Source organism: Sprattus sprattus (genome assembly GCF_963457725.1).
Source record: "Sprattus sprattus genome assembly, chromosome: 4".
Classification (NCBI taxonomy): domain Eukaryota; kingdom Metazoa; phylum Chordata; class Actinopteri; order Clupeiformes; family Clupeidae; genus Sprattus; species Sprattus sprattus.
This window is the reverse complement of record NC_137923.1, coordinates 26,712,263-26,727,363: the sequence shown is the minus strand read 5'-3', so window position 1 is coordinate 26,727,363 and position 15,101 is coordinate 26,712,263. Positions and strand designations below refer to the sequence as shown.

Here is a 15,101-nt window from a genome sequence, read left to right as displayed (position 1 = left end):
AGGGGAGTGACAGGGAGAGAGACAGTCAGAGAGGGAGACATCCCTCCTCAGAGGAGGTGTATGGGTGCAGCTCCACGCTGGGTGTAGACAGAGTGATATGATCTGTGCCTTGGTTCTCTGTAGCACCAGTTTTTGTGTGGTTCAGATGTGCTTACTTTGCTAACTGAGTTCCTCTTACTTTTGTTTCTGAAGCTTGCTCTACTCCTCAGCCTCTTAACCTTTCTCTCCTAGTTTTTCTGTCCCACTGTCTTGCTTTCTCTCTCTCTCTCTCATTCTTTCTTTCTCTCTCTCTTTCTTTCTTTCTTTCTTTCTTTCTCTCTCTCTCGCTGTCCCTCTCTCTCTCTCTCTCTCTTTTTCTCTCTCTCCCCCTTCCTGTCATTTCCCCTTCTTGCTGACCTCTCCCTTGGTCACTTCCTGTTTGGGGTGGCCTGTAATGTTATCAGCTCCCATCCTGCAGCTAGTGTGTTATTTACGGTTTGTTTGTTTGTGTGTTTGTTTTTGAGCAGAAGCGAGCCAAAGGCCAGGTGCTGTTCGATAAGGTGTGTGAACACCTGAACCTGCTGGAGAAAGACTACTTTGGCATCACCTACCGGGATGTGGAGAACCAGAAGGTGCTTTCTTTTTTTTTTTACTTTGTGTGACAACGGAAGTGTTGCTTTATCTTCGCACATCATGCGAAACATGACATCTCCATAAGCCCTCTCTTTAGACCCTCAGCTTACTCCTACTGACTGCTGCAGTTTGGAAAGAGGTTTTGTGTATGAGCCCTAGAAACAACCCATACTGCCCATTGCCATTAAACCATTAAGTTGCTCATCAAGTCCATATGAATATTTAATCACACTCACATAGTTATACAGCCAGATAATATATATAAAAGGGGCCATAAGACAATAAAAATAAAGGTCATTACTCTCCCTCCCTCTCTCTCTCTCAGAACTGGTTGGATCCTGCCAAAGAAATGAAGAAGCAGATGAGAAGTAAGATGGATGATGCTCACAGTCATACTTAAAGTGTTACACACACAACACACACACAAGGCAACTCCTTACACACTCCTCCACACCTCTCTGCTAGTATATGATATGTCATGATCACACTTTTGTCCTCTCTCTCTGCAGGTGGGCAGTGGAACTTTACCTTTATTGTGAAATTCTACCCACCTGACCCCGCTCAGCTGCAGGAAGATATCACCAGGTGAAAAACACATTCTCTCTCACACACACACACACACACACACACACACACACACACAAATACACACACACACACACACACACACACACACAATATTGGGCCCCAAGACACACAATCACAAAATGAATTGAAATACAAACTCTCTCTTTCTCCCCCTCCTCCTCTGTCTCTCTGCCCCTCTCTCACTCCTTCTCTTTCTTTCTCTCTCTCCCTTTCATGCCCCCCCCCCCCCCCCCCCACCCCAAGGTTCTACCTGTGTCTGCAGCTACGTGATGACATCGTGTCTGGCCGTCTCCCCTGCTCCTTCGCCACGCACGCCGTGTTGGGCGCGCTGACGGCTCAGGCGGAGGTGGGCGACTACGACCCGGACGAGCTGGGCAAGGACTACCTGAGTGAGCTCCGTCTCGCCCCCAGCCAGACCCGAGAGCTCCAGGACAAGATCATGGACCTGCACTGCAACCACAAGTGGGTCCATTCACTTCTTTACAGAATCATCTGCTTTAGTTTACAATTCATCACTTCACTGAATCAGCTGCTTGTGTAAGAAACAAATCATTTTCCTCACATTAGATAGAATCAACTCAGAATACTGACGTTGACCTTAGTTTTATAAAGGTTCTAGTCTTGATCAATTCAGAATATCAAAATGATTTATTTCAGTGTAGGATTATTCAGGTCTGTAAAAAATGGTCTTCAGTTCAAAATGACTCTGGATCTGGAAACCAGGCCGAGTAACTTGGCTTGGTAAGTGATTCATGATTCCTAGAGAACAGGTTACTTTGCTAAGTGATTCATGATTCCTAGTGAACAGGTTACTTTGCTAAGTGATTCATGATTCATAGTGAACAGGTTACTTTGTTAAGTGATTCATGATTCATAGTGAACAGGTTCATTTGCTAAGTGATTCTTAGTTGCCCAGACTGACTCAGGCCTGTGTGATTGCTAGTGGACCAGACTGACTCAGGCCTGTGTGATTCCTAGTGGCTCAGACTGACTCAGGCTTGTGTGATTCCTAGTGGACCAGACTGACTCAGGCCTGTGTGATTCCAAGTGGCTCAGACTGACTCGGGCCTGTGTGATTCCTAGTGGCTCAGACTGACTCAGGCCTGTGTGATTCCTAGTGGCTCAGTCTGACTCAGGCCTGTGTGATTCCTAGTGGCTCAGACTGACTCAGGCCTGTGTGATTCCTAGTGGCTCAGACTGACTCAGGCCTGTGTGATTCCTAGTGGCTCAGTCTGACTCAGGCCTGTGTGATTCCTAGTGGCTCAGACTGACTCGGGCCTGTGTGATTCCTAGTGGCTCAGACTGACTCGGGCCTGTGTGATTCCTAGTGGCTCAGACTGACTCAGGCTGTCATGGCCTCTTTCTCTTCTGTCCAAGGGGAATGAGTCCAGCTGATGCAGAGATGCTCTTCCTGGAGAACGCCAAGAAGCTGTCCATGTTCGGAGTAGACCTGCACCATGCTAAGGTATGAGTGTGTGTATTTGAGTGTGTGTGTGTGTTAGTGTATGAGTATGAGTGTATGTGTATGAGTGTGTGTGTGCCGATGAGTGTGGTTGTGCACAGTGAAACCCGAGTACTGTAACATGCTTAGCTGCTTCCTTGCTTCAGCTTTCTGCTAACACTTTTGCTTTGGGCCTTAGAGTTATTGGAGAATAATCCCATCGGAGGTGAACCTGCACTGGGTCCTTCTACTCAGGCCAGTCTGAAGGCCTCACACACAGACCCAGTTAGTAGTGACCATGGCCCCTGAGTTCCTACTCTAAGCACACTTGTTCCAACAGACAGCAGTAAAATGCATTTAGAACATAATATAGATTACAGCTGCCTCTGGCCATGATAAGGTGTGGAGTCCACTGCTCTCGGCATTGTACTTGTTTCAGCTCTGCTTCAATGAGCCTGTCTGAAGGGTAGTGGGCTGTTTCAGGTTTGTGTGTGTGTGTGTGTGTGTGTGTGTGTGGCGCAGTGTGTGTGTGTGCATGTGCATTGCACTTGCTCTGGCTGTGGCAGACCTGCACAATGCTGTCTTCTCTCTCTCCTGCACACACACGCCTAGCTGGTAGGAAGGCTCTTTGAGTGCCTGGCCCCAGCTAAAGAGCAGGTAAGACACTGTTGTATGTGTGTGATTGTGTGAGATTGTGTGAGCATGCGCACATGTGTGTAAGTGACTTTGTTGTGTATGTTTGCATGTGTGTATTACAGTGTGTTTGTGACTTTGCCGTGTGTCTGAGTGTCCTGGTGTGTGTGTGTGTGTGTGTGTGTTGTGTGTTGTGTGTGTGTGTGTGTGTGTTTATGTGTGTCTGTGCGCTAGGTCTGCTGCACAGCAGGCTTTGGCCATCCACTATACATTCTCCCTCAGTGCTGTCTGGACAGAGGTGTTCTTTGTTCCGTTCTAGAACATTCAGTAGCTCTATTGTCCAGAACACTGTAAAAGAGCCTAGAACCCCTCATGTCTGTGTTGGCTGACCCTGGAACAGACCATGCCACTCTCAATGTGTGTCTATATCAACACTGTAAGACTGAACACTGGCCAGTCTGATGCCATGAGGGGCTGGATGCTTATCATGAGGTATGTGATTGTTATCAACACTGCAGCTTCTACAGCTTAGGCCGGCTCCACGTGGGCTTAAAGTGGTTCTGTGGCCAGAGTGTGTGAGTGTGTGAGTGTGTGAGTGTGTGAGTGTGTGAGTGTGTGTGTGTGTCCTAGTGATCCAATTTGCCCTCTTGACCTTGTGGTTGCAGTCTGGAGAGCTCAGCAGGTCTGAGGAGTCATTGAGTCTTCATTAGTGACTGTTACAATCCAGACTTACGTGTGTGTGTGTGTGTGTGTGTGTGTTGAAAAAGGATAGGACCCATCGTCAAAGCGTAGGCTTTGTCTTTGTGTTTAGATGAGCATGATTTAACGTTTTATTAACACACTTGTGTGTGTGTGTGTGTGTGTGTGTGTGTGTGTGTGTGTGTGTGTGTGTGTGTTATCCCACTCCAGGACTCTGAGGGTGTGGAGATCATGTTGGGTGTGTGTGCCAGTGGTTTGCTCATCTACAGGGACCGTCTGCGCATCAACCGCTTTGCCTGGCCCAAGATCCTCAAGATCTCCTACAAGAGGAACAACTTCTTCATCAAGATCCGCCCAGGGGAGGTGAGAATAACACACACACACATACACACTCACTAACTCACACACACACACTTACTCACACACACACTCTAACTCACACACTAACTTACTCACACACTCACTCACTCACACTCACTCACACACACACACACACACACACACACACACATACTAACTCACTCACACACTCGCTCACACTCACTCACAGCTTCTATCTCCCTCATTCTATTAAAAGGCTTTATATAGTCTATGTAGAGTCTTTCTATCCTGCTCTTCCTTAAACATTTTCTATATTCCTCTCCTCATCTCCGTAGATGGAGCAGTTTGAGAACACCATCGGCTTCAAGCTGCCCAACCACCGCGCTGCCAAAAGAGTATGGAAGACCTGCGTGGAGCACCACACCTTCTTCAGGTGAGGACGGCGGGCCGGGAGAGAAGGAGGAGGCCTAGCCAACAATTTTATCTCTGTTTCAATGAGGAGTAATTTCATCTCCTCTCTGCCCTCTACTGGAGAGTGTGTGAACTGTAGTCATGATCCATCCTGTAGTTATCTGGTGAACGATCACTGAATGTATCACCTGTTGGGGTGTGCTGGTAAGTTTTTACAGGTGTTAGCTGTTCTTTGCTCCTTCCCTCAGGCTGGTGGCTCCAGATGCTCCTCCCAAGCGGTTCCTGTCTCTGGGTTCTAAGTTCCGCTACAGCGGGCGCACGCAGGCCGAGACCCGGAGAGCCAGCTCCCAGATCCAGAGACCCGCACCCTTTATCCAGCGCTCCAGCAGCAAGAGATACACCATGTCCCGCAGCCTGGACGGGGGTTAGTACACACACACACACACACACACACACACACACACACACCACAGAAGTGTACATGTCTCATTTCCTAGAAGAGGTGCGGTTACTTTCGACCAGAGCTGTATGTTCCTGAGGGTGTGTGTTGGGCGAGAGCTGCCTCTCCCTCTGCCTCTGCCTCTCCCTCTTTCTCTACCTCTGCCTCTCTCTCTGCCTCTCCCTCTTTCTCTACCTCTGCCTCTTTCTCTCCCTCTGCCTCTCCCTCTCCCTCTGCTTCTCCCTCTGCCTCTGCCTCTCACTCTCCCTCTCCCTCTCCCTCTCCCTCTCCCTCTGCCTCTGCCTCTGCCTCTCCCTCTCCTTCTGCCTCTGCTTCTCCCTCTCCCTCTTTCTCTACCTCTGCTTCTCCCTCTGCCTCTACATCTCTCCCTCTGCCTCTACATCTCTCCCTCTACCTCTGCTTCTCCCTCTGCATCTGCCTCTGCCTCTACATCTCTCCCTCTGCCTCTCCCTCTTTCTCTACCTCTGCTTCTCCCTCTGCCTCTGCCTCTATGTCTCTCCCTCTGCCTCTGCTTTTTCCTCTCCCTCTGCCTGCAGTAAATCCAGTCTCATTCTCCAGGACATGAGCAGGGTAATCAGAGTGTTCCCAGGCACGGTAGGTGTAGAGGAGTGTAGAGCATTAGTGTCTCCAGCAGAGAGGGAGAGATGGGAAGAACTCTGGAGTCTTAACTCTGTTCTCAAAGCTGCTGCTAAATATAGTCACAGCTATCAAAAAAACAATCACTCCCTGTTACCGTGGAGATGCACAGGTTCCCGCTCATTCTGTAGGAGCTTAACTGCAAAGCTAGACAGCATAAGACTTTCTTTTTTTCTGTCTTTCTTTCTCTTCCTTTCTTTCTTTCTTTCCCCCTCTCTCTCCTTCCTTTCCCCTCCCTCTCTCTGTTCCATACTGTATGTGCAGAATACTGCTATTGCTGCCTAGTATGCAAACCCAATTGTGCTCTCCCAGCTCTGACAGAATGAGTTGTCAGGGATTAGGCCTCTCGTTGAGATCCTGCTCCCAGCACAGAGGGGAGCTGAGGAAGTGAAGTGTTTGATTTTCAAACAGCCTAAATCTCATGGATTCAACACAGAACGCTACCAAGGGAGGTGTAGAAGCATGAGGCTATTATGGGATAGTCTGTATCCACGTAGATAAGAGAAAGAACATGGCGAGTTGTTTTGAAGTGTGTTTCTCATTAGCATTTTTCCTTAGAGAGCCTTATTTTGAGGATTTTAAGTGACTTTTTAAAAGTTCCAGATCTTAATTGAACTATCTGTATCCATATCACTCAGTCATGAATCGGGTTTATGTAGCCAGTAGTGGTAGTATGATGAGGGTTCAATGTAGTACACAGGAAATTATGTCACTGAATGTTATTTTGACTTCTGTGTGACCCTGCTTGACCCCTCTGCTGCAGCACCAGTGTCAGCCAATCACGACAGCTTGATGAAGGAGCCCAAGGCCGGCTCTGAGGCCAATGCCAAACCAGTTTCCACAGGCAACCTCACTGCCCTGGAGACGCCCGAGAAGGTGGTAGAGGAGGAGACAAGCGCCACAGAGGCATCTGACACGGCCCAACCTGCTCCTGTCACTAAGGTAACCACTCACCTCTGACCTGGCACCTCAGGTCACGAAGCTCTAGCCCCTCCCTCTTCCAGTCCAGTTCGAACCAATTATGTGGAGAGCTGTGCTTGTCAAAACCATTGAATGATATGCATTTGACTCCTACAAGAAACCAGTCCTGCTGTTTAGTTATTTTAAGGTCTGGTGAACTTTTGAGGGCCTTTCAGACATCAGACATTCTTGTCTGCATGAGACATTCTTGTCTCAGCATTTCGTTTTTGACAGCTGTGTTGGGGTTCGTCCGAAGCACCGTATGGAAGCACTGTTGTGTTGTATGCAAGTGCTTCGTCACCTTGTTGAGTGCTCTGTGGATATTCCTTCCAGACGGTTCTTCAGACTAATGTGTTTTCTTCTTTCCATTCTTCCTTTCCTCTCATTGGTCTTGTTTTTCACTGGCCATTTTGTCGGCTAAAAAACACCTGCATCTCTTGGGTCATCTTTATTTGAATCATCATTTCTTTTTCTTTTCACTCCCCTGGCACATTCTCTTTGTGTCCTCTTGTTTCATGTGTGAACCTGTGCCACCTACATCATCTTAACTACATTGTTTCTTGTTCCTCTTGTTGCCTTTTCACTCTTCTGAGTTAATTAAACCATTTAATTTATCTCTTCTCATCTACACTCTCACTCTTTTCCTCATTTCTATTTAATTCCTGACCAACCAACCACAACATTCAATTTCAATTCATAATTCCCCACTCCTTCCGTTCCTCTTGTTCCTCTTGTTCTCCTCTCTCCTTCTCCTCTCCTTTTCCTCTCTCCTGTTCTTCTCCTCTCCTCCTTTCTTCTCCTCCTCAGCACTTTTCCTCGCTCTTCTCCACCGACCCACTGCGTTCCGAGCTCTCTCTCCCCTCCTCGCCAGTCATCTCCGCCCGCTCCTCCCCCTGCCCCTCCCCTTCCTCCCCCGCCTCCAAGCTCCGTCGCCGCCGACGACACCGCGAGATTTCCCGGCAACGTGCCGCCTCGGCCAGCCCCGCCAAATCCACGGCATCTGCCAGCCACCTGCGTCAGCAAGCTCGCGCTGAGCGCAAGGTGGCACTCCTGGAAGAGCAGGCACTTCTCCTCTCCGCACGCAAGCAGCGTCTGGGCGAGGGTGGGGGCGGCGGCACCAAGAGAGGGGGTACGCTCTTCTCCTTCTCTCTGCACCTGCCGGACCTGTCGGCCCTGCTGGACGAGGATGGCTACCTGTCCTTCCCGGACCTGACGGAGCTGAGCATCCTGCCCGAGAGCGTGACTCACTTCCTGCCCATCCGCTCGCCCTCGCTCATCCCCTGCTTCCTGTTCATCTTTTTCTTCCTGATCTCCACCTCCTTCTCCGTGCCTATGGCGCTCACACTCTCCTTCCCGCTCGCACTCTGCCTCTGCTACCTGGAGCCCAAGGCCTCCTCGCTCACTGCCACGTTCGCACAGGGCTTCCACGATAGCTCCGACGACGACGAAGACGAGGTGTGTGTGTGTGTGCGCGCACTCATGCGTGTGTGTGTGTGTGTTTGTCCATCATCATCATCATCATCATCATCATCATGCGGCTCTATGAAAGCCCTTGGATCCGTGTCTTCATGTACTGTACCTCTTGGAGATGCATACTTCCACTCTGTTGCATCAGTTTATGTTTTCTGTGCACACACGCTTGAGGGGTACGTTTTTGGCCTGTGCTCAGCTCAGGTCAGGATTATCATTGGTCATCCATCCATCTTGAAATGTGCATGGGAGTGATTATTAACTTGGACAGGAGGAGCACATGACCAGGTCCATCCGAGACTAAGTCTACAAAAACTTCAAAGTCACTTCAGAATCGCCATTTGTCCCCAAATGGCAAGCCATCATCTGAGAGAAAAACAGAGGCTTTAGATCGCAGAGATCAACACATCTCTGCGCTCTTGTCTTTCATAGATGAGGTGAAGCCAATATATGGGTCATCAGTCCTCCTGTTTAGTCTCAGTCAGGGTCAAAGGCTTTTAACATGGGCTGTCACTCTGAACAGGGATGTCTGGACGTCTGCTCTGACTCTCTCATATGTGTTCAGTCCATTCCAACAGCACTAAAAGCCCTGAGGCTTGTATTCAATTTGGCTTAACTTTGTGCGTTTCTCAGTCTGCCCTGGGGTTCCTCATCCAAAGTAAACTCTCTCATCACCACATCTCCACTTCTCTCCGCCCGTCAATGTGCAGTTCTGTGAAACTGAGGCCAGTTGGCCTGCTTTCCCCTAATCTCACCATGCACTGGGACCTCTCTCCCCACTCTCTTGCTGCTCCGCTGGGAACAATGGTGGTTGTGACGCGAAACAGACGGATAGCGACCAGACGGACTTTGTGTATGACGGGGAAACGACGGCCTCAGAGGTTGGTCTTGTGATGAAGCTGACAGTGCGTCAGCATTCCTGCATGAGCGCACCACACCAGGGATAGAATAAGTCAGCTCTGCTGAAATGTTGGGCTTATCTAGGAGAAAGTGTTTGTGTGTGTGTCTATATGCAGTCATGCATTCATGATTGATGCTGGACTTATAAGCATGCTTTGTGAGATTTAATATAAAGTTTAATAAAGTGATTGTTATTGGTGTGTATACAGTATGTATTTACTGTTCAGAGAGAGTTTGTGCGAGTTTGTGAATATATGTGTGTGCATGCATATGCAAAGGCTTCTAATGTCTCCTAAAATGTAATACAATCTTTCTCTCCATCTCCCGTTGCTTACATTAGTCTGACCTAGAGGAAGAGGAGGCTTGCGATCTAAAGACAAAGGTACCATGGGTACTCCCCAGCAACACCCACTCCAATCTATTGTGTCATCACAGTTCCACTCCGACCCCATAGTGACATCACCCACTGTTGTTCCCTTGCTGTGATGCAATAATGCACTCATGATACCCTTTTGTGATGCCAGAGGACACCATGGCAATGGAATGCATCATCAGCCATAGTCCTTCCTGGTTTTCCCCTCCTGCAGCATTATGACATCATCTGTGGCATCTTTAACAAGTCTCTCAGCACTCCTCATGCCCCTTCTGGAGGGTACTCAGCCATTTCATCCATTTCGTCATCTTCCTGTTGGCACCTGCTTCTCTTGATTTGTTTCACTTGATCTTTTCTTCATATTTTGCCTTGTGTCCTGCTGAACAAGCTCATGATTTGAAGTTTAATTTGATTACCAAGCACTTGTGGTGTTCATCATTTTTGTGTGTTTTTGTTCAGTAGGTCTTCTGTTCCTCTTATGGTTTCTTTCTATGGCTCTAATGGAGGTCACTCTGATGTTGTCTCCTCAGACATCTTAAGGACGACACTCCAAACCCCCAAACATCCCCCCTCCCCAGGTCACCTGTTATCCTGAACCATACTGTCTCTTGCTCTCTGCTGTCTTGCCCAGTCCCCCTCTTACAGATCCATAGACTCCTAGTCTGTACTTTAGACAGATAAACACACTTCCCTCTGTGACTGACAATGCCCTCTGGGAGGGTACTATACAGGCTACAATGGAATCAATGCAAAAGGAGGAAATCCCTCTAGATTTCCCATTACAGTAATCTTTGCAAGTCCAAAGAAATGTGCCTTAGCGCTTAACCTCACATGGGTCATATTTATCTAATTTGAAGTCGTGTGTTTCATTTTGCAACTGCCTACCCACAACACTCAGTTGTTTTACCGGTCTGCCCACTCAGGTAGATCCCTGATATTTGGGCTGTACGGGGATCAAACACTTCACTTGCCAGGCGCCCCTCTGTGCTGGGAACAGGATCTCCTGCCCTAAAGAGTGTAACTGGATTTGCACACTGGGTTAGAAGTGTAATGGGCGTGTTCTCTGGCCCTTGACTCTCTCAGACTGACCCCTCACTCCACTCCTCCCCCCCCCCCCCCCCACCCCCTCTCGTGTTTGTGCCCCAACCTCCCCCAGAACAGCCTCATCAGGCGGATCCGAGGAGAGAACGTCTTTGTGAAGCACAGCAATCTCATGCTGCAGGTAATGGCATGCTGTGTGTGAGCACTCTGTCTGGGCTGAGGTTTATAACACACCTGGCCCCCTGATATCACACACACAACAGCCGACTCTGTGGTCTTCCAGATGACCGCCAGATCTGGACCAGAGTGTGTGTGTGTGGGTGTCTGTCGTCTTGTGGGAAAACTACCCCCCATCCACTCCCTAATCAGACACAAAACTACAAGTAACAGATCAGTCCTAATCCATTTGAAGTTTGTGGTGAAGTCCCCCCCCCGTGAAAAGTTAAGTGCCGACCCCCCCCCCCCCCCCCCCCTTTGTTGTTTGGAGCGATGTGTCGCTGTCAACCTCTAGTGTTCTGACCTCATGACCTGGTGTGGCTTGTGGGTGATGGACTGACCTCTTTGCATGGTGTTATTGCACTATTGCCATTTAACTCACCTAACTACAAGAGAGTTCAAGATCAAATCAAATAGAATATAATATATATTATAATATATACATTTTTCCAACCATGCTGTATAGTTATATATATTACTTGGTATGATATATATACAGCCGCGGAAAAAATTAAGAGACCACTTCAAAATTATCAGTTTCTCTGGTTTTACTATTTATTGGTATGTGTTAAAGTAAAATGTACATTTTTGTTTTATTCTATAACCTACTGGCAACATTCCTACCAAATTTCAAATAAAAATATTGTCATTTAGATCATTTATTTGCAGAAAAATGACAATTGGTCAAAATAGCAAAAAAGATGCAGTGTCTTCAGATCTCGAATAATGCAAAGAAAACAAGCTCATATTCATTTTTAAACTACACAATACTAATGCTTACACTTAGGAAGAGTTCAGAAATCAATATTTGGTGGAATAACCTTGATTTAAAATCACAACTTTCATGTGTCTTGGCATGCTCTCCACCAGTCTTTCACATTGCCGTTGGGTGACTTTATGCTACTCCTGGCGCAAGAATTCAAGCAGCTCGGCTTCTTTTCATGGCTTGTGACCATCCATCTTCCTCTTGATCACATTTCAGAGGTTTTATATGGGATTCAGGTCTCGAAATTGGGCTGGCCATGACAGGGTCCTGATCTGGTGGAACTCCATCCACACCTTTACTGGCCTGGCTGTGTGGCATGGAGCATTGCCCTGCTGGAAAAAACACTTTTCAGAGTTGGGGAACATTGTCAGAGCAAAAGGAAGCAAGTTTTTCTTCCGGGACAACGTTGTACTTTGCCTGGCTGAGGTTTGTAAAAGACCATAAGGATTGAAAAAAGCGGACTGGAGGGTCTTCTAGTTCGTCTTCTCTGATGAGTCCAATTTTCAGCTTTGCCCAACACATGGTCGTCTGATGGTTAGACGGGGACCTGGAGAGGCCTACAAGCCAGAGAGTCTTGCACCTACTGTGAAATCGGACTCATCAGAGAAGACGAACTTAAAAGAACCTCCAGTCCGCTTTTTCAATCCTTATGGTCTTTTACAAACCTCAGCCAGGCAAAGCACAACGTTGTCCCGGAAGAAAAACTTGCTTCCTTTTGCTCTGACAATGTTCCCCAACTCTGAGAAGTGTTTTTTCCAGCAGGGCAATGCTCCATGCCACACAGCCAGGCCAGTAAAGGTGTGGATGGAGTATCACCAGATCAGGACCCTGTCATGGCCAGCCCAATTTCGAGACCTGAATCCCATAAAAAACCTCTGAAATGTGATCAAGAGGAAGATGGATGGTCACAAGCCATGAAAAGAAGCCGAGCTGCTTGAATTCTTGCGCCAGGAGTATCATAAAGTCACCCAACGGCAATGTGAAAGACTGGTGGAGAGCATGCCAAGACACATGAAAGTTGTGATTTTAAATCAAGGTTATTCCACCAAATATTGATTTCTGAACTCTTCCTAAGTGTAAGCATTAGTATTGTGTAGTTTAAAAATGGATATGAGCCTGTTTTCTTTGCATTATTCGAGATCTGAAGACACTGCATCTTTTTTGCTATTTTGACCAATTGTCATTTTTCTGCAAATAAATGATCTAAATGACAATATTTTTATTTGAAATTTGGTAGGAATGTTGCCAGTAGGTTATAGAATAAAACAAAAATGTACATTTTACTTTAACACATACCAATAAATAGTAAAACCAGAGAAACTGATAATTTTGAAGTGGTCTCTTAATTTTTTCCGCGGCTGTATATATAAATATATATGTAGTTGTTACTTACCTCTCGATTAATACATAATGTTGCACGATGCAATGGCAGAACATGTATCACAAGTCAACCAAACGTATAAAGTATGACGTAGGGCATAGTCATCCTGAAGCTGTTTTCCCCACCTACCTCCTCACTGTCCTGTGTTGTGGTTGGTCGGTCAGGAGACTGACATGCCTGAGGAGGTACTGAGGCGGCAGACCAACATGAGCGAGCTGAAGCGCTCATTTCTGGAAGCTTCCGCAATCCGCCCCGGCCAGACAGAGTGGGAGCGTCGCATGTCTTCCTCGCCCGTCTTCGCCCATCGCCATAGCAACCCGTCCACCACCAAGCCCCCCCTGCCCCTACAGGAAGTAAGCGTTGTCAGCCATGGGTAACTTCCGGGTGTGTTTCGGTGGATGGAGTTTGCCTGAACTGCATGCTGGGATGCCTCTGCTGGGCCCACGCACCACATTTGCCCCCATTCACCCCTACTTACCCCTGACCCAGGCTAGCAGGGCATCTGTAGCTGCCCCATACAGACGGCAGACCAGCCAAGGAGTCGGTTGTGTCTATGTCAGTGTGCTGACATGAACAGTGATATGGGTGTGCCTGGAGGCATGTTGTGTGCTTTACTTAGGTGTCCCAGACTGTCCATACCGAGAATCCCCTCTGAATTAGCTGATGTGTTCTCCTCTTGTGAGTTGGAGAGGTTATATATAAAAATAATTATTTATGATTTTTCTATTTTTTAGTTTTTGTTGCTTCTTTGCCTTTTTTGGAGACATGATGTAAAGCACCATTAACTCCTCACCCATCCCCACAGTGGTTTTATGAAAGCCCTTTGTGTTCACCAATTCCATTAGTGGTTCCTCGCTCTCATTGTCTTTTTTTACTCTCTCTCTTCTGCAGATGGCAGAAGATGATAAAGACACACCTGCCAATGACTCAGAGGACAAGCGGCAAGAGAGCCCAGTAGAGGTACAAAAAGCAACACACACACACAGACACACACATCTGTGGACAACTGTACAGTGAAATTGCACGACTTGCTGTTTTGTCAGTGTGTTTGTATGTACTAGTGTTTTCACCTGACATGTAAGCATTGTTTTTGTGCAAAGGTCATGAGTTGAGGACCATCCTAAAATAGATTGCATCTAATCTCAACCTTTCCCTTTCAGGTGGTAGCAAAGGTGAACACCTTCTATAATCTTTTAGGGTTTTTACACAACAGTGACCGGACGTACATTTATCATCTGTTTATTTCTCTTCATGTCTGTGTGTTGTCTGTACTACGGAGGGCTGTGATATCAAGACACTCCCCCATCATTTAGACTGCCTTCCCATCCCACACTCTGAGAGAAACACCCATGAACAGCAGCACAGTGTTTCTCAGGGTTTATTTATAGGGATCACGAAAAGGCCAGCTCTACTCTATTCATCTCAACTCGATCCAACTCCACTCCACATCTACTCAGCATTAGGCCTTTCTCTATCTGTCTATCTCTCTCAATCTACAATGTTTCTCATGTTTTTTTTTTATAGGGATCGAGAATAGGCCAGCTCAACTCAACTCCCCTCAGCTTCTCCTGAGTCATCATGAGTTTTCTAGAAACTACTATCAGAGCGTGTGTGTGTGTGTGTGTGTGTGTGATTGTGTGTGTGTGTTAATGTATGTGATCTGGTGTGTCTGGTGTTTTATATAGGGGTTTCTGTCAGCTAGAAAGGGCCTGTAAACAGTCTGGTGCGCATCAGCCATTAATCCGCTCAGCTTAAGCTGTTATTTCCTCTGACGATATCTGCTCCTCCACACTGTTTCCTCATGACATGACAATAGAGAAGAGACAAAAAGTGCCCCCTGTAATTACTTAGGGGCAAATAACTGCCCCTGCCGGTTGTGTTTTACCCCTGAGCCATGCCAGTGTCTCTGAAACTGCAGAGGGGTCATGGAGCTGAACAACCCTGTGCTATGTCTGTTATTGCAAATAGAACAGTCTCTCTAGGAAAATGTGGTTTGTGTTCTACATGTAGGAGCCGTCTGTGGGATTGCAGGATATAGCGTCCCCTGTGCTTGTGGAGAAGGTGGGTAGGTGTGTGGAGCAGAGTGAAGTGGGGGGGCCAGACCCCCGCTCTGACTGGGAGCGCGCTCTCAGAGATGCCTACTCTGAGACCCCCCAGTTCATCTGCACCCTCACCAGCTACGAGGAGGAGGAG

The 15,101-nt window shown here is 47.5% G+C and overlaps 1 protein-coding gene across 1 annotated transcript in view; it reads left to right on the top strand.

Annotated features, from left to right (window-relative positions):
* Window positions 1-15,101, top strand: part of LOC308363817 (protein 4.1-like) — a gene marked incomplete at its 5' end in the record, with an annotated part of 37,823 nt that overhangs the window by 8,461 nt on the left and 14,261 nt on the right. Inside the window, 15 exons of the mRNA XM_080836692.1 lie at window positions 507-611; window positions 938-980; window positions 1,122-1,197; window positions 1,444-1,662; window positions 2,578-2,665; window positions 4,184-4,336; window positions 4,630-4,727; window positions 4,954-5,129; window positions 6,565-6,743; window positions 7,569-8,216; window positions 9,059-9,112; window positions 9,472-9,513; window positions 10,661-10,726; window positions 13,073-13,261; window positions 13,800-13,868. Coding sequence (XP_080692818.1) covers window positions 507-611; window positions 938-980; window positions 1,122-1,197; window positions 1,444-1,662; window positions 2,578-2,665; window positions 4,184-4,336; window positions 4,630-4,727; window positions 4,954-5,129; window positions 6,565-6,743; window positions 7,569-8,216; window positions 9,059-9,112; window positions 9,472-9,513; window positions 10,661-10,726; window positions 13,073-13,261; window positions 13,800-13,868 — 2,205 coding nt within the window. The remainder of the gene's footprint in view (window positions 1-506; window positions 612-937; window positions 981-1,121; window positions 1,198-1,443; window positions 1,663-2,577; window positions 2,666-4,183; window positions 4,337-4,629; window positions 4,728-4,953; window positions 5,130-6,564; window positions 6,744-7,568; window positions 8,217-9,058; window positions 9,113-9,471; window positions 9,514-10,660; window positions 10,727-13,072; window positions 13,262-13,799; window positions 13,869-15,101) is intronic.